Source organism: Zootoca vivipara, chromosome 5, assembly GCF_965207765.1.
Source record: "Zootoca vivipara chromosome 5, rZooViv2.hap1.1, whole genome shotgun sequence".
NCBI classification, from domain to species: domain Eukaryota; kingdom Metazoa; phylum Chordata; class Lepidosauria; order Squamata; family Lacertidae; genus Zootoca; species Zootoca vivipara.
The window spans coordinates 27,559,354-27,586,167 of NC_142588.1; the positions used below are offsets into that span (position 1 = coordinate 27,559,354).

At 43.7% G+C, this 26,814-nt stretch overlaps 1 protein-coding gene across 1 annotated transcript in view; it reads right to left on the reverse strand.

Annotated features, from left to right (window-relative positions):
- Positions 1-26,411, reverse strand: part of CDH23 (cadherin related 23) — a 397,278-nt gene extending 370,867 nt beyond the window's left edge. Inside the window, exons 1-2 of the mRNA XM_060274909.2 lie at positions 26,010-26,411; positions 2,823-2,894 (exon numbers count right to left, since the gene is read on the reverse strand). Of these exons, the coding sequence (XP_060130892.2) occupies positions 2,823-2,889 (67 nt within the window). The 5' untranslated portion in view covers positions 2,890-2,894; positions 26,010-26,411. The remainder of the gene's footprint in view (positions 1-2,822; positions 2,895-26,009) is intronic.
- Between the last annotated feature and the right edge of the window lie 403 nt (positions 26,412-26,814).

The window sequence follows — 26,814 nt, forward strand, 5'->3', positions numbered from 1 at the left end:
CACTTCTCATTCTGCTGGGCCCTCCCAGGGTCAGATTCCACCAGATTCCCCATCTCTTTCCACTCCTCCCCCACCAGACCTCTCCCTCCATATGTATCCACAAGGCTCATGAGTGGCAGCCAGGAGGTCAGGTAAGCACCCCACCCCAAACCACCATTCACAACCATCCCACACCAGCCTGATCCCAAATGGAAAGAAGACCCCAGGGATTCTTCCTGACCAAATGGCTTGGACAGGGTTATGTGAAGCATTTTCTAGCTCTACAACTAGGGTTGCCAGACTCAATAGTGGACAGGACTTCTGTGCCTTTCATTGCCCTGCTCTCTTTTGAATCTGGAAACCTTAAAGAGAAACCAGCAGACCCTTTGTTTAATTTCCAAGCAAAGGGTCTGCTGGTTTCTCTTTTAATATTTCCAGACTCAAAAGAGAGCAGGGCAAGTAAAGGCACAGAAGTCCTGTCCTCTATTGAGTCTGGCAACCCTATCTACAATATCCATTTTGAGACAGGGTGAACCATAGACCTGAACCATAGACAGTATGCCAGATGTGGTTGAATTGTACATTTCCATAAAGTCATTACAATTCTGGCAGCTTTATTTCCAATCTCTTTCCTAAGTACCCCTGGCATGGAATATGCCATTTTCAAAAGCTACCATGCACTGGATTGACATTTTCATTGGGCTATCCACCATCTTCCCAAGATCTCTTTCCTGGCTAGCCACTGCCAGCTCAGTTACCATTAGACAAGAAATGGTAAATGACCAAAGCAGAACATTTTTGATTCACACTGTTCATTTTTCATTTGGATATGCCACCATAAGGCACTTTATGTGCAAAAAAATAGAATAGATTTTATTGTATAATGGAAAATGCATGTTTCCCAGAATATGATAAATAAATATAAATCTTCACACAAATGGATGATTTCGCAAGACACTTTCACTATGTGGAAAGCTCTTTTATTGGGGCTCTACTTCTCTAGCAGTGGCAATACCAACTAGCTCTTATTTCATTGTTGACAACTGCTAATTGGGTGGCGGGGCTGTTCCGAATTTACTTACACCTTATACTGAGCCAGATCACGCCACCTTCGAATACAAGCATTTTCCCAGTTCCTACATTTGAAGTTAGGAATCTGAAGTCAACAACAATTGCCATCCTGGGACAATTATCACATTGCTCCCATTGCAGTTGGGAAAACCAGGAATCTTGTAGTTGTCACTAGATACAACACCTTCTGACCATTAACACAATTGTATTGAAGTAACTAACACAAATAGCAGCTAAATCATCTCACGAGAATCAAACTTTGAATTACTTCCCTTAGTTTAAGGTTTTTGCTTAATTACAGAATCCTCCCACATGCGTGAGGCAGGATGATTAACTGAAGGGCACTAACCAGAGTTGTGCCATTGTTGCTGTTGCTGTTACAATGGTACCTCGGTTTGCGACCGCAATCCGTTCCACGGAGCCGGTCGCTCCCCGAACTGGTCGCTCGCCGAAGGCACGCTTCTGCGTGTGCGTGAAGCGCCGATAGAGCGCTTCTGCGCATGCATGCGCTGCGCAGATTGCTTCCGCGCATCCAAGCGCCGCGGAACCCGGATGTAAACACTTCCAGGTCCGCGGTGGTCGGAAACTGAAGGGGTCACAAACGGAGGTGGTCGCAAACCGAGGTTTGACTGTATTTTAATCCTAATATGTTGGTATGAACAAAATGAAAACCTTCCGAAAAATCATGACAGGGGAGAACATCCATAAAATATTCAGGAGCAGTTGTCACCAACTTTACTTACCTCACAAGGTGCCAAAGCTTTCTCTCCCCCTCCCCTGCTTTTTCTATTTAATTTTATTCTTTTTAAGATGCAGGCTGCTTACAGCAGCACAAGGCTCCCCTCTTTATGCCATTGCACTTCCTGGAATGCCTCAAAAGCAACAGCCTGCTGCATCACATTGCTCTAAGGGCATTTTGGCAGGTGTGGCTTGTTGGAAGTGGCATGAGGCTTCTCATAGGAGGGAGGGGAAAGCACTAAGATCAGTAGAACAAAAGGAGGCAGTCTCAGGTGCTTCCTAGAATAAGATGCTTATTTAGCTCAGGGTGGTTATTTAGCTCGACTTGTTTTGTCAGGAGGTGTAAACTTGCTGAACCTCAATAAAAACTTATTCTGTACAACTGAACTTTGAAAGCTTCAAAAAGACTGTTATCTCTGCAATGTTAACCTCATCTATTAATTTCTCTCCCCCCCTCTCTCTGTATGTATGTATGTGTGTGTGTGTGTGTGTTTAATTCGAAATTCCAGTAGTTCCACTGAAGGACAAATTCATACGGAGCCTTTTCTCACACATTAACCATATTAATCACTCAGCTGCCTGAATGTGGCAAAATGTTTCTCCTAGATCATCAGCCAGCCACCATGCATGATCACAGAATTCTAGAGTTGAAAGGGACCCCAAGGGTCATCTAGTCCAACCGCCTGCAATGCAGGAATCTTTTGCCCAACATGGGGCTTGAACCCATGACCCTGAGCTAAAGAGTCTCATGCTCTACCAATTTTGCTACTGCTGAACAGACTGAGTGAATTCTAGCATTATGGAAAGGAGAATTGAAAGTGAGACAACCTATTAAAGATTTTAAGATATAATAACCATCGGTGGAAAAACATGTCCTGGGTATGACAAGCAGGGAAAAAAGGCCTCAGATTCAGGCTAGTGATGAAGTTAGCCAGGGATTACATCAACCCTTCCCTAGGAACCCACTGGTACTCAAGTAAGCAAAAAAGAAAGGGGAGAAGAAATAATAGATTAGCAATGACCGAAAGACTTACCCAAGCAGACCCACTCCGAGAACAGAAGGGCAAGGAAAATGATCCTGGCAGAAAAGTGACACTCCATGGTTCCTAAAATAGGAGAACAGAGATCATTATCATTTCAGTCCTCCTTTATTTAATTAAATCAAAGTGCACTCATGCCATCAAGTGAAACTTAGGATCACACCTCAGAATGTATTGAGGCGGGGGGGGGGGGGGATTGGACTCAAAAGTTGAGCACAAAATGCACATTAGTTATTTGGGGCGCGCGCACACACACACACACACACACACACACACACACAATGAACTCAGCTCTGCAGCAGAGTATTGCTCTTTTTGATACAATCCTGCTTCCTTACCTGCCCCATGTTGCTGCATAGGAGGCATTGCATCCATTACTCTTAAAACACACACACACACACTGCTGTGTCAGCAAGTGCTATGTTTGCTGCTGAAAGGGGAATAAAAGCTTCTCACCCAACAACTGAATTTAGGGGAGGGGGGAGAGAGAGAAAAGATTAAGATCTCAGTCTACAAACCAGCACCAACCCACAGGGCAGTTCTCAAGAATCCATTAGAACACAGGGTAGAAATGGTTTGATTGAGGGCCACTTTGTTATACACTGGAGTTTCATGATGGACTGTGGATGATAGCAAAATGTGCAAGGCATAGAACGTTGGCTGCTTTGGTAGCAAATATTGAAAAGTCTGAACTGATGCAGCTGTGAATAATGAATATTATAATTAAAATTGCATTTGCAGAAGAGTACAGCTAGCCTGGCTTCCAGCCTAGGCACAGACAGCACTGAAATTGTGCTTCCAGACTGTGTCAGTGATCTCCACCTAGAGACTGATAGGAGCAATCACACTTTATTAATCCTGTTAAATTGTTCCGAGGTCTTGAATACACAGATTATGAGGTGTAGGCAATGCAACCTTGCAGGATTACTCAAGTAGCTTTGCTTGTTCTCAATAGAAGTGGATAAATTGGTGGGTGTCTCCCAGGGATCTTCCCTGCCCTTGTCTATTCATCCAATTCAAGGTGTGTGCGAGGCCAGATAGCAAAAGCACAAGCCTTACTAAATTCAATGAGCATTGAATAAACAAGAAGAAAACCCCATTCGTTTCGATGGGGCTTGTGCAAAAGGAATCCTATTGCACTGCACTCGGTAGAGGGTACATCATTGGTGCTAGCTGTTTCACAACCTGAGCACAGCTGTGATGTGCCGGGAAGAACATTAGCATGCAAACCAACGCGAGCGTCCCACTATGGCTCCAGGAAAATCACAGGCATAGATTATTTGAGCACACATTTCCTTACACTGCTGGTGGTACAGGAGACAGAATGAATTATGGCAGCACAATGTTTAGAAGCATCAAGTTGCCGTGGGTCTATGTTGTTTCCCCAACAATAAAAATCAGTCAAAAGCATCTCACTTCCAATAAAGAAAGAAAAGCAAGACTCCAAATCACAAGGAATTACCAGGTTTTGGAGTTTTGGTTTTTTGAAAAAAAAAAATAGGCTAAAATTATAATGCAAGATCCATTTGGTAGACGTTGTGCCTATTATACACATACACTTATTCACTTACATAATATAGTTTTATTGAAACCATATGGTTTTATTGAACGGTTGAGTCCCTCTTCCTGGTGTGGCCTTGACGTAGTTTTGTCATGAATCTGCACTCTCCATTTATACATCCATATTACTGAATGGATGGGAAGGCATGACGAACAGCTACTTGTGCTTCACAAACTTCACGTAATTCCCACCACCATCCCACATTCATTATCTATTCTCCCCCTCCCCAGTTCTCCATATCCAATTGCTACAACAATATTGGCATCAGCCATCACCATTTTGTTTTAGGGAATGGATTTTGTTAATTTTGCGTACAGAACCAAGACCATCGTGTTATTTTGTTATTTTGCGCACCCACCCACAATTGTAAAAATAGGGCATTAGTAAATAGGTGTCTCTGTCATTTCCATGGTATTTTCAGATAGCATGGAATTCTGTGTTGAACTCCTGTGGTTTAGGTCGGCATTTTTATCTTACGGACCAGAAATCCCAGGCTCAAGTGGTTACCCAACAAATGATTATTCACCCCATTTCTAGTGTAATAGAGCTGCTCATGAGTAAATGGGCTTCAGGGGATCAGGAGTAATTAGTTGTCGGAACACTGGTCCTTGACAGAATCTGGGGCACCAGGCAAAATAAGCCCTCAGTTTAGGTCTCGTAGATGCTGGAACAACACAAGACTTTCTACTCCCAAGCTCTTAATAATCTTACATATTATGCCATGCATTTCACTGACTCATCATCCTGCCCTGATTCTTGGACCATGCTTGCTTAGGCTTTATTGTGCTTTGACTCCAGGTACACCTACTATCCTCGGACCAATGCCATTGTGTTTCTGACCACAGGCTGCTGTTGAGAGTCCTGACACGGTCAGAGTACAAAAGGCAGACTCAAATTTGGGTGCAAGAAACCATTTGGATGATAGAACTCTTCACCAAGGAGGTGCATTTGGTGCTCCCCAAAAAGCCAACTGTGACTCCAGCACAGGAAGATGCTGAAAGCCCAGTCCTCAGTGACAGCTTGCTGGATTTGGAGAGAGAGAAAATTCTACTCTCCACCCTCGCCCCTTGGAGCATCCTTTAAAAGCAGTAAAAGCAGAAAAGCAATTTACATTATTTACAAAGACAGAACCAGCAGCATCCCTTTTAGTCCTGCGTTGTCTATTCTAAACAAATTACTTACATTATGCAAGCAGTTCTTTAGAGTTGCTTGTGAATTCTGCGCTCATCAATGTTTCAGGTTTCCACCCAGGTGATGCTTCAATCTAGAAAGCATCTTTCCTTTTCCTTTTTCTTTTTAATGGCATGGTGTTAGGAATGGGGATTGTTGGATGACATTTGTTATTACTGTGATTTCCCAAAACTATGGCAACAAGTCCTAAGAAACCTGAAATTAGGTACATGACGCCACAATAGCTTTAAGACTTCGTCCCCCACCCCCAAGAAAGCACACCACAGCAACGGCACATGCCCAAATGCTTTTGAAATGGAGGGGGTTGTCAAAAGTAGGTTAGGATATGGCACACAGGGTGGTGAGGTCAGCCTCTCCAAAGAAACAAGAAAAATCAGAAATTCAGGTTAAGCAAATGCAAGTCATTTATGTGAACTCAAGCAGCTTCACAGACCCCACTCCATAAGTGGTATCTTTAGTCTGAATCTGAGATATTTACTGGATTCCAGAATAATATATTGAATTCCAAGGTATCATAGTCCCTGCTCAGTCTTGAGACACACTTGCCACCATAAGATAGGTTTCCAATCCATATATATATTTGTCACTAGCTGGCCCGGCCACGTGTTGCTGTGGCTCAGTCTGTTAAATGGACCCTCAGAGTCCCCCATCAGACTCCCCTCAGAGTCCCCCTTCATTTTGTTGAAATGTTTTACGCGTGTTCTGTTTACACAGGGACATCCCTGTGACTCCCCCCACCCTGTCCCGACCCATGAGCTATCCCATCCCCTCCTCCCCCCACCCCTGGCTCATCCCTATGGTTGTCCCCACCCTGTCCCAACCCCCTGAGGTATGCCACCCCTCCTCCCCCCGGCTTATCCCTGTGGCTGGGCATACCGTGTCCCGACCCATGACCTATCCCGCCCCTCCCCCCACCCCCCACCCAGGCGAACCCCCACCTCCACTCGGCCCAGTCTGGAAAGCCGAGCCAAGATGCTGTGGAGAGGGAAGCTTTCCTAGGTGCAGTACCAGTGTAGCCGTCACTAGAGGGCACTGTTTTGCAACCTCTCCTGTACTCCCAGTATGCACTTTCATCTGAGTTGTGAGTTCTGGAACACATGGTTTTGGGGCTTTTACGTGGCCCAGGTGTGACATCTTTCTACGTAAACAGTATGGGGTCACTCTCATATTCTCTTGGGACGTTGTGTCAAAATTTGAACGCAATCGGTCAAGCGGTTTCGGAGAAAAGTGGAGACACACCCACATGTCCAGTTTACATTTATATATATATATATAGATAGATTTACAATTGCAACATTTTGACATAAAAATTGTATACTGCTCATGTTACTACTACATCCTCTACCAGACGATGCCAATTACCAATTCAAAGGCCCGCCTGCCATGATGAAGTATTAATTCAGGCTAATCTGTCTTCTTTCTGACATCAAAAGGAAATAATCTTCTTGTGCAACATTGTCAAATTATTATTTTACAATATGAGTGAGAAAGCACAAAATATGGTTAGGAAGCTATTATGGGATGATTCTAGCTTCAGGTTTTGCAATGACAGCCATCCAGGACAGTGTTTACAGAGAGTATGACCACAGAAGTTTAAAAGGCTTGTAGTAATTAAGCTGCCTCTCTTGTTTTCAATGCTATTATTACTGAACCACCCATTTTTGAGATGGGTGCAAGACTTTTAGTTCATGCTGGATAATCCAGATAACATGAAATATATATATATATGAGAATTTGGATCCCTGTACAAGGTGTGCTGTTACTACCAAGAAGTCCAGTAGAAGCCAAATAAACCTGGCATGTGAAATTTAAGTAATTCAACCAGTCACCAATGAAGGGCCAGCTTTTGTAATCCCCAACCCCATCCCTTATTACAGGGACACACTAGAATCAAAGGAGCCTTAACAAATGAGTGTGCCTTTAAATTTGCTGCCCCTCCAGTTAAAATAGACCCTTGCCAGTTAAAATGGGCTCAGACTGAGTGATAAAGTAAAGCTATGGCAGATTAACCTATTTATTAAAGACTGCATGGAAATGATATGTGGACAGCCGTACAAGGTCCTTCCTATGTATGGACTTCCCCCGACCTCTCCACTGTTGAGCATTGAGTTTACCATATGCAGGATATAAAATTAAGGGAGAACTTAATTTCCTGCCCATGTTATTATTGGGGTGGGGGGGACATGGTGGTGCAGGTTCACCCTAAAAGAGGAACAGATCTGATGCACCGCTAGTCTGAACCCATGCCTACTAATTGCCAGAGAGCATTCTGTTAGAGATTGTTTTACTTCTCGGTTGAATAGTGTAGCAAGGCCAGGATCAGGTATCAGTGTGACAAACTTTCTTCTGCAGAGATCAGTTTACCAGTGTGTCCAATTACATCTAAGCCTCTGTTCTCTGCTTTCAGGTCTCTGCTACCAGATGTCAGCTCTCCTCTCGGGAAAATTCTGTCTCTTCAAGTAATAGAAACATGGCCATACAGAACACCCCTGGGTTGTTGTTTTTTAATACAGTCTTGGGTCAGCACATCTTCCCGAGTCTGTGTCAGTCTGAGGATTGACCCACTGACTGTATTATTATATTCCTTGCATGAGAACGATCAAGGTGATCGTAGGTTACTAGCCTTAAATCTTTTATTACCACCTAAGATTATATTAGCCACAATGGAAATCAGCAGTAATTCCAAAAGCCAAGGAATGGCTAATTTAAGTTTACTCCATGCTTTGTAACATTTTGTGTCTTTTGTTGACATGTTACTTAGTTACCAACCATCATTTTCTACCGGCCTTAAAACTAAGTAAATTTCAAAAGAAATTAAAACTAAGAGTCAGGAAACACACTTTCATTTGGGACTGAATGATACCCAAATCATAATTCTTGGTAGTAACAAATTGCCATGCAGGGTAATCAGAAACAAAATTGATATTGATAAATAAGCTTTTCTTCCTCGCAGTAGGTGGTTTATTTTAATCTAATGAGTTCTGTATTTTCCGAGCCTTCATATTCCATGATGAAGAGCCGCCTGCACTGGAATTACGAAGTACTTTGAAATATTGTAATTTTATGGCTCATTTTGTAAGGACTCTTGGAAATGAGATTTGTTCCCAGAGAAGAATCTCACCTCCTACCCCCACCGCCCATAGTGATTAAAAACGGTCCCTTAATAAATATAGTTCACTGGCACTTCATATAGAGGATAAATATGATATTACAGAAGTATGACTACTATTCTGCAGCCATGGTGCCAAAAGCTATTACAGACTTGGAATAGTTGCTCAGTATCTTTAAGGTGTTATTTGTGTGGCAGAACTGTGCATTTAAGAATGCAGAATAAGCTTGGCACCTCCACTTCAAATGGATATCATACATTTCTGTGTTGCAAAACGCCTGTCAGATATGCTGCCAATTGAAATAGATAGTAGCTTTGGGCCAGATGAAACAATGGACCAGGTGGACTCAATGTAGGGCAACTTCACGTTTGGCACAATGATCCTATAACTCCACAGGTGGTGTTATTTTTCTTGGGGAGTGTGGAGACTCCCACAAAGTTCCCAGCACCACCTTTTAGATTGCATGTGCACCCTGCCACTCTGGCTACACAGAGTTGTGCATCTGCCCTATTGTCTACACCAGGCATCCCCAAACTGCGGCCCTCCAGATATTTTGGCCTACAACTCCCATGATCCCTAGCTAACAGGACCAGTGGTCGGGGAAGATGGGAATTGTAGTCCAAAACATCTGGAGGGCCGAAGTTTGGGGATACCTGGTCTACACTCTTAATACAGTGATTCATTCTCTCTCTCTCTCTCTCTCTCTCTCTCTCTCTCTCTCTCCCTCCCCCTAGAGCCCACTTGAGAGAACCAACAATGACTGAGGCCCTCCAATCACAAAACGGCCGCACAGGAGATGACGCTAATAACAAAATGGCAGCATACGGAGCCAGAGTTTACCATAACCAGATGGCAATTACTTACGCAATTTTATACTGTAATTTGACCCCTCTTTGGGAATTCTTTGCCACAGCAATTTCCATGTGGCAAGGAAATGGAGTTCTGACTCAGCCTCCCCATTCTCACCAGGATTTGCTGCACCAAGGGCTCTAAAGCAGGCTCTAAAGCAGGCTCTAAAGCAGGCTCTAAAGCAGGCTTTTAAAAAAATTTATTCCCCCTCCCCTGTGCATGCTGCTCAAAGTATTTTTGCTCATCTCCTGCCATTTCCTCTCTCCTCCTTTCACACTTGTCTTCTGTTCCCCTCCGACTGTCTGCTTCTCTCCTCCCTGCTCCTTTTACATTCACGTCTTCCTCCTGTAACAGCTTTCTTTTCCCATTTCCCGCTATTCTAGTCCGAGGTTGTTGTTGTTGTTGCTGCTGCTGCTGCTGCTGCTGTTGTTGTTGTTGTTGTAATGTTTTACCTGTCATTCAAAAGTTTCTCTGGCCCTTTCCCTTTAGAAAAGGGGGACCTCATTCCCCCCCTAAACCCAAATATCTGTTATCTTCCAGCTCATTTTATTTAGCATGTTGGGAGTTGCTGGTGCTAGCAAGTGGAGGAAGCAAGGAAGCCCTGGATGGTTCCCTGCCCACTGTTTGAGAAACACTCCTTTATTACAGAAGGAAGCCACCTTCCTAACACACAAAAGTCCACTCTTCTTTTCACTTTATGGAACATTTTTTAGGTTATAAGCAAAAATTCAGAGCAAAAAAGAAAATCCTATGAAATGGCATGTAATGGAGGGGTGGAAATGAGCAGTGCTGCATACTGCCTTACAAGTGCACTAATTTAGGGGGGAAATGTTCTGGTTTTGCTCTTGTAGCACTTTCCTTGAATAAAGCCTCATTCAATTGAAGTCAATGCTAACCCTCCCATTGACTTCAAAGTGATAAGGCTTTTCCTGTCACAATAGATATGAGAGACTTCTGGTCAAAAAAAAAAACACCACCAAATCTGTATAGGTTTTCAGGCATTGCAAGGAACATCAGCCTCTGTGTTGGGCTTATGAAAAAAGATTTTGTAAGCCTCTGTGGGAACCCAACTTTTTAGGTCTGAAAGACCTTAGTCCAATTCAATATATACATGATGTAAATAGTGACTGCCACGTTCACTTTTAGTAATTCTATGCTCAGACTCACAAAGGGAAACTAACTTCATAATGGTTTTGGAATAGAACAGGGTGGTTAACCAACCCAAGAGTGATATCTTTCTCCTAAGAGGCTTCTGTGAGCCTGCAAGACCTTTCCATAATTTGTCGTTTTAAATTATTATTATTATTATTATTATTATTATTATTATTATTATTATTAAAATGGCTTAGCCTATGGGTCCCCTACTGCGATACTGTGGTGCCAAAAGGGTTTTCCACCTCATCTCCAAGGCAAATAAAATAAAATAAAAATCAATTTCTTTTACTTTACTTTTTTTTTACTAACTACATTCCCATACATCCCACAGATGCTTTTATTGTGATTCCTGCATTGCAGCTCTACTGCTCTTTGACTATTAAATCCGAATTCCATGTTGTAATCTATGCACACACCAAGTATTAGCTGCATAGACAAGAAATACTTAATTCTTTCTCAGTGTCTAAACATTTTTAAATCAGGTTGATATTTGCATACTTTTTTTGAAAAGAAAGTGCCACAGTTTTTTTTTTAACAGGAGCTTCTTCAATGGGGTGAAAGACCACACGTTGACTTTAAAGGCGTGGGTGGGGGAGAGGTACGCAACAGCTTACCTTGGACAGCCTGAGCGATGAAAGCTCCACATAAAATGTAATCTAAATCAAGAGGCTCCTTGCTGCTTTTGAACAAAGCTCACTTAACTCTTAGGGAGAGGCTCTTTGCTGCTATAGGCTCTTCAAGGCTAATCAGGGTGATGGTCTGTCTGAAACAGGAACACCATGGGCATGCCATGGCTAATCAGTCATAGTCAAAGCGAAATTGGGGGTTAGTGAAAAGGGACAACTGAGAAACCATCAATACCTCAAAGTACCAAAGTCAGCATGGCTGGAATTCTTTGCAGCATATGGAGAGGCATTTTAGCAAATAGAACAAATAGGTTCTGCAATTGCAATCAGGTAAATTTACATACAATGTGTGTGTCCTCTTTCCCACCCCGATCTCAGGAGGGAGAGAGTTGAGTCACAAAGAATATTGCAAGGACAAATATGCTGAAGGTATTGCAACTGGTGAATGCAACAAAAACAAAACAAAAAAAAACGGGTTTGGAAGTGGTGAAAAGCATATCAAATAAACTGACTAATACGATGCACACAACACACCCCGCCCCAAAGTGAAAGCTAAAAATATAATCTGGGAAGGCAGCACTTCTGCAGGATTCTGCAGCAACACCCAGATTTTACTTTACAGGCTCAGTTTTCAAAACATGAAGGTGTGTGAATTCTTAGTGCGGCAGGCACAGTCATCAAAAAGGTTGATGCCAACACTTTTTCCACTCCTTCACTCCTTCATTCTTCAAAACCAGCCTGCCTCAGGCCCTGGCATGTCAGCTGCCTCCGTGCCATTGTCCTTCACCACCCTTGCAATCAAAAGTCATGAGAAAAGTTGAAAACACTGGGGAGTTAGCTGCTGCTATGGCACAAGGAGTATCAGTAAGTATCAGCAAGGAGCCTCAGCGCATTTTGTTCCCAGAAGCAAAGGAGGTTAAGGGAAGAGACGGTTGCCATCCTTTAAGGATCAAACACAGTGTGCACTACAAGGTTGCTGTAATAACGTAAAAGGAGTGATGGACTGGAAAGGAGGCTGAACCCCAGACTATAGCATGGGAACTCTAAACTAGGAGGTAGGGTGAGTGGGAGATGTTACTTTGTGCCCCTTGTGAGACTCTGCTGCCCAGTCAAAAACAATATGAAGTGTGTGTTGTTGTTGTTGTTGTTGTTTTGGAGGGCAGTAATAGAAAAAAGAACTGAAAGTGTTTTGAGAAGTTGGAAGGAAACTGGAGAAAAATAATATAAAAGCAAAGAGTTAAAAACAGCAACAATCCAGAAGACAGAAAAAAGATGAAACAAAAAGGCAGGGGGAGCCAAAGCAATATAGAAGAAGGAAGTTTGAAAGCAGAACACATGCGGAAGAGATGGATGTAAAAAAGATTTCAAGACAAGAAGGGGGGAAATGAATTTACTCATTAAATTGCATAGTTGGATATGTGAGCAAAAAAATGGTTCTGAAGTTTTGTTTGGTCTAATGTCCATCAGGGGAAGCTCACTGTGAAAAATCTCAATAATCATTCTTTATTGTCCATATTCCATGACATACCTGCAGTCCCTTCCAGTCAATTGATCATCATGCTTATTTCCAGTTACTTGATTAGTGCTCAGTAATAACCAGAATTTTAATGGCAGGTCATATTTTTGAGGCTGTTTGATGCCCCAAACACTCCACAGCAACAAGCCACACATTAGAGCAAGTTTTGTCTCAACACAATTGGCTCTGTGGCTTGCAGCAATGAATTCAGCACTTCCAGTGGGGACAGCTCCTGTTGCAGTCCACTTTTTAAATCAGAGATGGACAATGTTCACAACTTAATATTAATAGTTCCAAAACCTTCACACACAAGCAAACACATTTATAATCGGTCTTAATAAGAGTGCCTGCTTTACTCAATTAATGTGTCAGATCCACAGAGGTCATCCAAATATTCCCCACAGCTGATATAGTATTGCATTATTTCGGTCAGTCCACCTGAAAATTCTCGTTTACAGTTCTTTCATTCATGAATCATTCAACTTTGACCAACCCTTTTACGGTAAAAGTAATTTCAGCTGTTGCATTTCCATAGTGTAACAGAATCCTGATTCACAGCTGGCATGTTTTTAACAACCAACTTCAACAATAAGGAGCCCAGCAAGACCACAGCCCTGTTCCTTAAGCTTACCTGTGACGGCGAGATACGCCATCTGAAACAGATCAACTTTTTCCCTAGTAAGTGACAAATAAAAGAATACAAACTCTGAAAAGCTACCTCCCTTAAGCTTTTCAATTTCGTGTTATTCATTCTTCAGATCACTCTGACATTTAGTTCCAAATTATAATGTGATTCAGATACCATCTGTGAAAAATATGAACCTCTTTTCTCAGGAAGGGAGATTTCTTCTGACCCAATCACAGTTGTGTGTATTTGTGTTGGGGCAATTCCTCCTCAAGTTCAAACTCCTGGTGTATAGGGTTATATTCAACATAATAAATGGCTGGAGGACCACTGGGAGAAGATTTGGGGGCATGTGGAAGCTGAAGGGGGAAGGAGAGGAAAATGAGGTCTTTCTGCACTCACAGAAGCCTACTCACAAAATTCTGAATTCTGACCATAGATTTTAAACAGTAAGTGGGTAGAAAGCCATCTGAGGCAGAGAGTTGGGCTGTGACTGAAGAGGTCCAAGTTCAAATTCAGCCATGAGGGTCAGTGAATGACCTTTGGCTAACCACCCACCCCCTCAACCTAAGTCCTCTCATAGGGCTGTTGTGAACCTAGAACAGGAAAACTCCCATTGGCAATATCCTAAGCTCCTTTAAAAAAAGGGCAGGATAGAACCATAAGTGGGGGACACACTCAATGTTCGTTGAGGGTTAGAAGGCGGCAAATTGCAAACAGGACAAGGCTTTTACTATTTTTATTACTTTCTCCTTGGGTATAATCACAAACATTTCCAGTGTTGCCTTTGCAGCCCATGTGGCTAACAAATTGCTTGAGAAGTATTACAAACAAGAATGGGTGCTCATGATTTCAGCAGTGTGGGGATCCTAAACTCTGAAAACTTGTTACATTGATTACTCAAATTAGTCCCCCCAGAGCTACTCAATTCTTGAGGATGAAATTACTCTGGATCAATCAATTAAGAAAATATACAGAATGTGATTTTGTATCTGTAGCCCTGTTAATGCAGGCTTTAGAACCTCTCTTACTTTTATTCTGTAGCAGTTACAATGGCAATGTAAACAATGGTATCAGCTTGCATCCTAGTACTTGGTTTGAATTCTGGTCCTCAACAGGTTCTGCACACACAGAGAGAGACTAGCTGCATATACCACTAGCAGTCCCACTTGGGGCTCCATTCGAATCTGCAGTGTTGTTTTTATTCTGCTCTTGTCCTCTCTTTGAATGTTCAGGAAACTTTAACCAGGGCTTTTTCTTCCAGTGCCATAGCAGTTAATCTAATATAGCTAGTAAATCACTCTGTTACTCTTAATCTTTTTATTCAAGAGAGAGCTTGCCTGCTCTCTCTTATTTTTAACCTGTCAGTCTCTAGCTACAATTAAGTTTTCTACTATGAATAGAAGCCAGAGCAGCTGAGGTCTAAATCACATATTTATTCCAGTGACAACACATGCTCTCTCTTTTTTAAAGGAGCAACCCTTCCTTCCTTCCTTCCTTCCTTCCTTCCTTCCTTCCTTCCTTCCTTCCTTCCTTCCTTCCTTCCTTCCTTCATTTCTCTCTCGCTTTCTCTCTTTCTTCTTGCCTTGGGGAAGATCCACATGACAGGATCTACCTAATGCAACTATCTGCACAAAGCAAAAGTTGAAATCCCTGGTTCTCAGGATCTCCCGTGTAATAGCCTCCAGCTCAGCAAATGTGAAAGGAGAGGGATTGTTGCCACACTCAGTAATGCTTAGAATCATTGAGCTCACTGGAGGTTGCAGGTGATGAGCCTGTGGATCTGTAACCAGGCCTGTAAGCTTTTGTGATCCTTTGGTTGAGCCAATGACCACAAGGCAGATTTAGGCAGCTGCAATCCAGGGTACTAAACACAGTTCCAGCCCCTGGTGACATCATCTGCTTGGACCTATGCCCTGCACCTGGCTAGAAATGAAGAGTCACTTACTTTCCATGTATCTCTCTGCTACTTCTGGAGTTTTATAATAGCACAAGGTACCATAACAGGTATTACATGGTCAGAAGCAAGCCAACTTTTGAGACCATGGTTGTTGTGACCCCATGATAGGAACTTTCCCACATGTGCTGTATATGGGGGGCTCTACAATGCTATTTTCACATATACTGCCAACCTAGCAGTTCAAAAGCATGCCAGTGCAGGTAGATGAATAGGTACCGCTGTGGCGGGAAGGTAAACGGCATTTCCGTGCGCTCTGGTTTCCGTCACGGTGTTCCGTTGCGCCAGAAGCGGTTTAGTCATGCTGACCACATGACCCAGAAAGTTGTCTGTGGACGAACGCTGGCTGCCTTGGCCTGAAAGCAAGATGAGCGCCACAACCCCACAGTCACCTTTGACTGGACTTAACTGTCCGGGGGTCCTTTACTTCCTTTACCTTTTTACCTATTTTCACATATAATGTGAAACTAGGTTTTTGGACATTTTAGTAATTAAAACCCATGTGATGAATTAGTGAAAACGGGGAAGGTATTCTGTTACACATGCAGAGATGTGTTGAATAGCGACAGATGTACTTTTCAGCAGAGGAATGCCACAGTCTGTCTAGGAGCTATGGAGAATCCTTCACACAGAAACCTGAAAAAACTTACCCAGCCTGTTCACTAGCAGAAGTTTACACCATAAAGCAGACACCAAGCTATGTGTGCCATGAATAGCAGTGCAGCACCGACACTTCTGGAAGAGCCTCACAATTCAAGTGAGTCAAACACATTAGTCAGTGGCGGCTTTTTCTACACTGTCTGTTCAACTGGTCAACTATACAGCTTCACTAACCATTTTGCATCTTTCAGTCTAACACCAAAGAGTATGAGCTTCTTTCTTAATTCAAGACTCTGTCTAAGACCCTGAACAGAATGAGAGCCAAGGTGTAAGTTACCTTTCACCTGCTGAAAATGGCATGCCTGGGGTGACCTTACCACTGCATCGTAATGTTTACAATCTCATGCTGAATGGATAGATCTGTTCCCACCACAAAAAAAGGCACTGTGTTCCATAATATGGAGAGATAAGTATACATAGCACAGTTAGAGCTCCTGACCTGTATGGCACATGTGTAAGACTAGCCATTTGTGCTATTTTTAGCCACCAGGCCTGTTTTACTCTGAGCAGGCCCATTGAAATAAATCAGGGTTTCCCAAACTTGGGTCTCCAGATGGTTTTTGGACTACAATTCCCATCATCCCTGACGACTGGTCCAGTTAGCTAGGGGTGATGGGAGTTGTAGTCCAAAGAGAGCTGGAAACCCTGAAATAAATGATCATGACTAAGTTAGGCCCATTAATTTCAGAGGGTCTACTCTGAGTAAAACTTAGTTGACTACTACCCCATTTTTATGAGCAATTATGTGGGTTTTTATGCCTCATATTCATACCAAAGTCAGAAATCACAATTATTAATTATAATAATAATGCTATAGCCATTTTTGTCATGTTAACATGGCTATAGCAATAGTGATAGGGAAGAGGACGAAAATGCCACACATTCTTTGTATACACTTTTGCAATACTATCTTGAACATATTCAAGACCAGACCTTTGAACTTTACTAGAACTCCCTTACAGACCTCTCCAAATGAAATCTGAAATAGTGTCCCTTCCTTAAGCGTAGTGGGGTCAGAAGCGCTAAAGATGATTGCCAAATCACTTCAGTTTTTGGCATTTTAACATGATCTAAATGTACATCTTAACTCTACCTTTTGTGGGCTTTTTGGTATTATTCTATCAATAGAATTTTTAAAAAGGAAGATGTTTGCTAATTGCGTCATGCATTGCAGTATCTGCTACCTATGCCTCTCATTGCAAGAGTTTATCTAAGAGGCTTGTTGGAAAACTAGGCACTAGAGAGAGAGAGAATGCAGGCTATTACACATTCACTGCCCACCAGTCTCTGTTAAGCTTGGATTCTAGTTATCTAGGCCAACCCGGCTGCTGCTTTGCAATGCTATGTAGTTATAGGCAATTTGGCCAACTGGCATATAGGCTCCCCCCTTGTGACAACAGAAACGTCAAAAAAAAAAAAAAACCCAGCTGTCTATATTATATGCAGGTGTGTGCCATTGCTTGAAGGGATGGCTAAGCAAAGGACTTATCACACTTGAACCTGTGGGGATTAAGTAGCAATATATATTGCATTTGAGTGAAATGTGACCAAATATTGACCATTCAATTGGATTTGATTGTGCCACATTCCAAAAACTATGTTCACTGCTTATGCGCATTACTTTGCATGCGCATTACTTTGCATGCTACAGATTTTCCAAACTGTTCCCTGGTATCCCTGCTGTCTACAAGTCATAAACCTGTGCGATGCGGGTACATCTTGTCGCAAAATCCTAATACAACTGTCATGCTGGAGTGATTTTACAAAACAACTCACATTCAAAAAAGGAAAGGATAAGATTGCTGTCTAATCATCTCCTTGAGCTAATCTTTACTTCATTTTTCTCTCCAGGAAGATCTCACAGAATGAGCTTATGGCACTCAGTGAGAGATCCTGAGAGCCAGGGGAGCATGCTAGGCATGACCAGACCTCATCTTGTTCCACTGAGTCAACATTCCAAGTACCTTTGAGGGGAGGAAAAATGGCCTCATGCAATAGTAATAGCAGATTGATTATTCCATTACTGTCAGTGCCTAGGGGGAGAATTCCTCTACATTTTCTACTCTGCACCCGGAAGACTTGAAACATTCAGAGGAAGGGTTTCCTCATAAGGTCTTGGCAAACTCAAAACAGGCAAGGGGGGGGACCCTTAAATTGCCTTCTTTCTGAAGGGAGAGAGGTCTGTGTGTGTGTTTTATGTCAAAACCAGCCTTGCAAATATGTATGCAAGAGTTACTAGTCCACAAGAATTTACAATAGCCTGTCTAAACATTTGTATGTTAGTAATTTGTGCCACACTGAAAACATTAAAGAAAGAAAAATACTACCATACATTTCCATTTGCATAGAAAATTCCTTGCCTGGTTACCTAGAGGAAATTTTTGCTCACCCCCTCCAAAGCCGCTCCATATTCCCTTGATGAAACCAAGCTATTTGTCTGATCAGCTATGTATAGATCAGCATAGCTTATCACAACTCTGGAGTGCTGGGACCTGACATGGTGTTTCGATGTGCAGCTGGTCTCCACTTAGAAGTGCCTTGGGATGGATTCCTACATACACGTTCCTAGGTGTAAGCCTCACTGAACTTAATGGGACATTTCTGAGTAGACATGTATGGCAGTGCACTGTTACTTAAGCAATGCCATATTGGTGTCAATACTACTAGGGAAATGTGCACATTTATTGCGTAAGGCACATTTTAGATGGGGAATGGGGAACTCTACGCCTCACTTCCCTTTCCAGGACTGGGATGTTTTCTAAGATGATATGAAGCCAGACAGTCTCACCCACCCAGTTCAAAGATACAATGTGGTTCTCAGTTCCCTTATTCAAATGCAGCTCAAACAGGGAATTAAACAGAAAACAGGGTATCAGCATTTATCAACTGACAAGGTAGCATGGGCAAATGATCTAAGGTGGTCTAACGTTTATGTTAGAATGCAGAGATGTTCTAATCCAAATTCCTAATTCATGCTCCATTCATGTCTCTGAACTGAACGAGAAACTGAAACCAGTAAACCAACTCTAGGATTTAAAATTAGGCTGATAACCATATCTGTCTTCTCCCTCTTACCTAGATATGTTGTACCTTTCTAGTGACAGATGTAGCATCCATACTCAAGACTGATTTTTTGCACTATCACACAGACTTGAATCAGTCAATTTAGGGCCTTTCCCCAACTTTGATGGTCTTAATCCATTGGACTGACCCTGCAGGTTTTCCCCATGGCAAATAACAAAATGGGAAAGTGTAAGAGATAGACCCATGTATTGCCTTGTGCAGTGGTGCAACCAGGTAATTTTACACCCAGGACTATGGAAACAGTATATGCTTTTTTAAAAAGCAGCTCAGGTTTGCAACTATTTGAGGAATCAAGACCAACGGAAGAGGATGCATGCTGCCTTGGGAATGTTTATGCGCTAAGAACCATGAAAATTAGACAAAGGTACAACCAAACAGCAAGTATAGCATATAATAAATTCAAACAGGTAAATTGGAAAAGCCAACCAAAATGGAATTCCAATTCCATATAATAATTTGTACTACTGAGTGAGGGGTCAAAGTGCACTGCTTTGCAGAAATGCTACACAAGCTATAAACAACATCTCCCCTACCCCCAGTAACCAATAATACATCACACATTGAGGGGGGAAATGTTTTCCTGCACCATTTAGGTGGTACATCAGAAATCTATGGTATGTATCCAGGAAGATTGCTATTTTCAGCAAAAAGTATCACCCAAGCCATTATGGAACCCATGCCTCTTAACATTAAAATGCACTAACAGCCTCAAATTCAAAACAAAATAATAAAATTCCTTCCAGCAGCACCTTAGAGACCAACTAAATTTGTCACTGGTATGAGCTTCCGTGTGCATGCACACTTCTTCAAATACACTGAAACAGAGGTTTCTCAACATGTTCATTCAGAAGTACACCCTAATCTTATTTGGTCTTGCTTCTTGGAAAGTGTGTTTAGGATTACAATCTCAAGAAAGCAACAACATTATTGTTTAAATCCCTGCTGTAAGACTGGAAGGGTCAGAGCAAATTTGTAGGCAAGCAAAAACATCACCATTAGCATTAGACTTTGCCAGGCAACAACCACAGCCCAACCTGGTTGCATATCAAGTTCTTAAATAAAGAAGGTTAAACACAACAACAAGCAGAGAGATCCAGAACTCACTCAAAGAAGAGGCTCTCTCTCACACATTGTCACCTCGCCAATCCAACTGATCTTAAGATCTCATGCAGCAGAACGATTCCAAAAGTTTTTCATGGGCACCACTTTAGGTCCACTCTCCACCTCTATTTTCTCACCTCCTCCCCCAAAACACAATGAGAACATGAGAGGGAAACCCTCTTTATCACCCATATATAACACCCAGGAAAGGTAGCAGGCAAGAAAACATCCTTCCACTTTGTGAAAACCAGGACTTTGCTATCTGTGCCAACAAAGCCCATTCTTACCTGCTTAAGAACTTGTTAAAATGTTAAAAGGCTAGTTCACTTCCAGTTCTGAAACCACCACTTTGCCTGCCATTTGTGGCATCTCCTCAACCATGCAAAGTAAGGCCGCTGACAGATGTTCTCCTTGAGGGAGATTAAGCTGAAAATCGAGCCTTCAGAGAGATCAAAGCAAGGTTTACCTGCTTCTAACCCAAGTCCTCCTTCCCTTCACCGAACCTACTGCAGTTTTCAAGTGAGCAGGTGGAAGAAGAGGCCGGGTAGATATTGTAACTGAGAATGTTCTTTAAACAGACTGCCCCCCCCCTCCCACCAGTGTGAAGCCAATTCCTAGTTCTATATTTGCAGTTCCTGGGACCCTATTTGATTCAAAGGTGCAGATGCTGAATGAATAAGTACTTCAGATCTGAATACCACATTCACCAGCCCTTTCATATCCTCCAAGCTTCCTTCATCACAAAGGATATAAGAGGGAGCACTTTGGGGAGCAGAGAGCATCAGCTGGTTGTGGCATGGCGTCCTTTGCTGGGCAGGTTCGTTTGCCTGTTATGCAGAACTGAATACTAGCAAAGGCCGGTAAGTCAAAGCTGGTCCTTCTGCATTTTTTTCCTTTGTAAAAAAAGAAAAGAAAAAAAGCATAGGAGATTGCTTCTGAGGAGAAAGGGTACCAGTGCCCCCATTTGCTGAACCTATACAACCAAATCCCAGCTGCTCTTTGGGGCTACGTATGCAGTCCCATGGACTGCAGTCCCATGGACTGCAAGAAGATCAAATCTATCCATTCTTAAGGAAATCAGCCCTGAGTGCTCCCTGGAAGGACAGATCGTGAAGCTGAGGCTCCAATGCTTTGGCCACCTCATGAGAAGAGAAGAATCCTTGGAAAAGACCCTGATGTTGGGAAAGATTGAGGGCACTAGGAGAAGGGGACGACAGAGGACGAGATGGTTGGACAGTGTTCTCGAAGCTACGAACATGAGTTTGACCAAACTGCGGGAGGCAGTGCAAGACAGGAGTGCCTGGTGTGCTATGGTCCATGGGGTCACAAAGAGTCGGACACGACTAAACGACTAAACAACAAACAAAGCTAAGGATCAAATAAGGATCTAGCAAGGAGCATCAGGCTCAGGTGGGTAAAACTCTCTTTCTCTATGAGCTGGAAAAATGGAGCGTACACACAGGTAGGCATCCTTCTGCCACCTGTCAAGGAGATACCCTTTTCTTTGCATTTTATCTCTCTGCTCTGATAACTGCTTGGCTCAATCACTTAGGTTTCAATAAGTAGATGAAGGAGGGAGGGCAAAACGATGTTGCTGGACATTGCTGGCATCAGTGTGAAAAGCTACTAGCCGTCAGAAATGCAATGGTTTTTTATCTAGAGGTATGTTGTGGAATATACTGTATAATGTATACTAATTCTGAGTCTAGGTCACCACTCCTTCTGCCCCAAACTGGCTGTGATCCTCTAAAGACAGATTAAAACACCTACCACAGTTGTTATCCATGCCTAACTTATTTTTATTTCTCTCTATTTTTTTTGTTCTCTTTTATGTTCTCTCTACCCCCCCCCCCAATTCCATCCTTGCCTGAATAAAGTCTGTCTTTGGACACCACTAAAATAATAGCATGTGATCAAGAAAGAAGTACATTTGCCCTTCACCTAATCTATTAACATTTAAATCAGATTCTGCAAAAGTGGGCATCTTTAAGTGGGGTATGGGCCATAACTCACATGAACAAGTTACTAAGTTCGTTGTTATGGCTGGTACAAAAAGCCGAAGAAGCGCAACATAAATTACTAAATTGTTCCTGCAGACAGTGCTCTTCTTTAGAGAATATTAAGATGAGACAATTCTTGAACTATGCCCATCTACAACTCATCCACCTCATTGCGAAAACTACTCAAGTACTGAATACTTGCTGGCTCTCTCTTCTTCTCCCCATCCCTTGGCCAAGATGCCAAAAGGTAGCCGGTCAGTTAAAAATAGTACAGGTTGCCTCCTGATCCCATCCACTACTGCTTTTAACACCTTTAACCCTGGATATATGCAGTTAAAGATGCCAAGAGAGGGAAAGGGAGAGGCTATGAATAAAAAAAAAGTACTTCATGTAGAGTGGAAAGAGAAACAGGAAGGAACATGAGATCCCTGGAACAATTGCAGCAGGATACATTAATGTGCTAAAACGCAGGGCAACAGTTTTGTGACAGGGCATTGTTGCTTTTTTGGGTAGGGATGGGGGCAGATCCACCCAGGGGGTTCCCCAGGCTACATCTGAACACAGACAGTGCCAGAGGGAGAAGGGTCAGAAGGAAACCCCGCCAGGCATAGGATGCCAATACATACTGCAGCTTGTGCCACTTCCCTGCCCACCCCCTCAATTGCTGGACCCCTGTAGTTACTTGAAGGAAAGGCACTTTCCACACACAGATTATAACTGAATCAAATTGCAAATTAAAATAAGGCTGCAATCCTTGTGTTCTCAGAGTGCCATTGGAGTCAATAGGACTTGCTTTGGAGAAAACACATTTCAAATGTGATCATTCATACAAAGCACTGTATAGCATCATTTCTCTTTCATGTATTTTTATCTAACATATGGGGGGAAGCTTGTTACTCCCCAGCCCCCTCCCCCCCAATGAACTTTGCTCTTCTTTGGTCATCACCCCTGCAGAAAGAGATTTTTTTTTCTGGTGCAGTCACTGCACCTCAGACAAGATTACTTCACAAAAGTATACCGAAACAATGGAAGGTGTGCTTCCAGTAAACTGGGACTCATTCAGAACTCAGTGGTTTCTAGATGGGACCCATTCAACCAACCCCACCACAAAGGGAGAGCTTGCTCAATCATCTGTCCACCCTTGAGGACACTTGCTGAGTCTTACTCAGACCCTTCTAAACGCAACACACTGGGTTTTAACTACAGGGTATTCCAAGTAGTGATCCCCGTTGCTTGCAAAGTAACCCTAAGCACAGCTGCATAGGACAACTCTGGAGGGATGGGGCTTTATAGGTGAAGGAATTTGATAAACCAGAAGGTGCTTGCTGGAAGAAAGTTAACATTTAGCTTCTCATTCAAGGGATGGAGGTCCCTGCTTAGTCTGTCACACAGCTTAGGGCAGCCTGAATGTGCTGCTTTCTAGGACTAGGCTCAATAGCTTCTTTTGTATTAAGGTTTTCATGCCTTAGCACCCTTATCTGGGGCTTTGGGGTATGACAAGAAGGTGGTTAGAAGAGCTGGCACTACTGTACAAAAGCTGCCTTGAACTATATGAACCAAATATTCTAAACAGAGAAGTATTTCAGGTGTTGCAGCCCCCATCCCACTCTGATGCATCTGCCGAGTCAAGTTCCATGCTTTTAAAGTAGCTCTACACATATGTAAGAGTCAATGAAATTAATAGAACTTAATGCCAAATAGGAGAAGTGCAATGTTAGATGCTTACAAGCCCCTGTTTGGGGAGTAGGCTACGACTGCCATACAGACAAGTACTTTAAAAAGGACTGCAGGCAATCTGATTTAGTAAGGAATAAATCCCGCAGAATTCAGTCTGAGTAGTTTCCAAAAATGGGATTGCACTGCCCAGCTGCAGTCCTATGGGCAGCCCCCAGACAGTGATTGCTGTGTAAAACAACTTGTCAGCAAAATTGCATTCCCATCCAACAAGTGCCTCCAAAGTAGCGATCAGTGCATGTTTGTGTGTGTCTTCATTACCATGCAACCTGGTCCTTCCAAAGGACTAAGGAAGCTTTGCTGGTTTGGAATATCTATATGATTAGGCAGCAGCCTCCGAGGGCTGCCCCACCTTCCTGCTTGGTGCCCTAGGTGGGAGTCAGGTGTCAGGCTTCTATTTATTTGCCAGAGAAGCTCTGGGGGTTGCCAGCTCTTACTTCTCCTCCTGCCTGGTGTCATTAACTTTTCCCAGCACTGAGCTGGAGTGGTAGGAAAAGCTTTGCTTTTATGTACTTATTTAGCCTTTTGCAAGGTACATGCAATTACAAAAGCTCTGCAATAAAGGGAGGGGAGAGAACAGAAGTTGCCAACCCTATAAGCTCTCTATTATATACTTGGAATCTAACTGATCTTCAAATTTCATGCTCCTTTTCACCGTATTTCCAAGCTCTCCATGCAATTATACGCACGTTTACTGGGAGAAAGTCCTGTTTAATTCTAAGTAAATATGCACAAGGTAATGCTGTGAGTTGCCTTCATTGCAGAAACTACATCAGAACAGGTGGTCAAAGAGGAAAAAAAGCAACTGCGTCTGGGGAACCTTTACTCAGAAGCAAGTCCTGGCGAGTTTAGTGGGGCTTTCTCCTAAGCAAGTATGCATAGGGTGGCAGCATTATCTATCTATCTATAGCTGGTCAGATTGTCATTATTTTATGTTATGGCTTCTTTCACTGTTCATTTTTGCACTATTGGATTCAACACACTTGGAGGCTGCATTTAAAAAGACACATATTCCGATTCTGTTTTAGTTCACTGGAGGGTTGTTTTGGGTTTTCCTGTTGCATGTTGTCTGGTTGGAAAAGTCAACTCAGAAGTATCATCAATAAATAAGATCCTGGCAACACAATCCCATGCATGTTGACTCAGAAACAAGTCCCACTGTTTTCAATGGTGCTTATTCCCTTGCAAGAGTGCTCAAGATGAGAACCCAAAAAGGAGGATGCTTCCCCCCCACACACACCTTCATTTTCTACCTGTCATCTGGTGGATAAAAGCGTAACTAGCAAACCTACTGAAGCCCAGCCAGATCCTATGCATGTTTACTCAGAAGTAAGCCCTCGTGTTCTATGAGGCTTATGTGCAACTACAAGAATCTTAGCACCATTACAGACTCTCAGTGGTTCTGCTGCAGCCTCCTATTCAAGTCAGAAGAAAGACCCATTCATTCAGCTTGCTTCCCAGGTCCGTGGATATAGAATTGCAGCCTCAGAACATTTAAGGCTGAAATCCTAAGCACTCGTATCTTGAGGTAAGAACTTTCTGACAAGAAACAGGCAGCGATATCAGCGCACCCTCTCAGTCCCCCTTCCGCCTTATTGACGCCTTCAGGGAAACACATAAACCCAGAGCGCGTGGCGTGCGGGAACTGCTTTTCACAAAACGATTTTTCTCTTTCACAAACAAAACCCCTGCTTAGAATTGCAACCTCTCTCTGTTCACTTGAGTTGCCGGCTGCTCTCGCTCAGTTGCCACCCGCCATAAACCTCTGGAACCAGGCAGGCTATTAACCCCCCCCCCCCGACTAAAATCATCAGTGCGCTCCGAGTTCCGACATGGCCAAGTTAACTGAAACCGGGAGCTGGCGAAGGACTTTGTCAGCTCGGTATTCGCTTCTACTGGAGGCGCGCGGAGCGTCCAGGAATCCAAGAAAGAAGAAGCAGCGTCTCAAAGTTCCGGAGGAGAGAAAACGAGGGAAAGGGGCGAGGGGGGGGGGCCTCGAAACTTCGCCTTACCTGTCGGCGGCTGAGGGGGAGCGAGCGGCGCGCTTGCCCAGGCTGGCGGCGGCGAGGGGTGCTCGGCTCTTGTCCAAGGAAGAGCCTGCGAAGGAATTCCTTTGGCCAGCCAAAGCTGGCGGAGGAGAAGAGGTGGAGAGCGCGCGTCGCCAAGTCACCTCCTGCCGTCCCTTGTTCGCCGACCTTCCCAGCCCAGCGCCGGCTCTGCCATGGCCCGCCGACCGTAATCCAGTCGCTTTCCTCGGCGGGAGCCTCCTCCTGTGCCGCAGAGCGCCGCCTTCCCAACCTCGCGCTCCTCGCAGGAGTCCAGCAGAGGAGCGCGGGCGCCGCCTCTTTCTCTTGCTGCTGCTGCTCCTACTGCTGCTGCTGCTGCCCGGCGGCGCTTCGCTCGCCTGAGGAGCCGAGCAACTTTGGGCGCCTCCCCCTCCTGTGGGATGCGCGTGGTAGTTGGGGAGATGGGGTGTGTGTGTGTGAAGGGGCGCGGCAGCAGCTCCCTCGAGGTTGGTGGCGGCGGGAGAGAAGAGGAGGAGATATATACCCCAGCGCAAGCGCGCGCTCTCTTTCTCTCCTCCGCCCGCGGAAGCAGCGAGGAGTCGGAGCAGCAGCAGCAGCAGCAACGCAGCTGGCGCGCGCTCGCGGACGAAGGAGCAGCACCGCGAGCAGCAGCGGGCGAGCGGTGAATATTTCAGCTTAAACGGCCCCCCTCGGCTGATGTCACGGGACTCGCTGCTTTGGCGACTCCGACAATCCTTCCCGCCCCGAGGGAGAAGCCGAAGCGCACGAAAGCGACCGCGCGCTCCTCTGT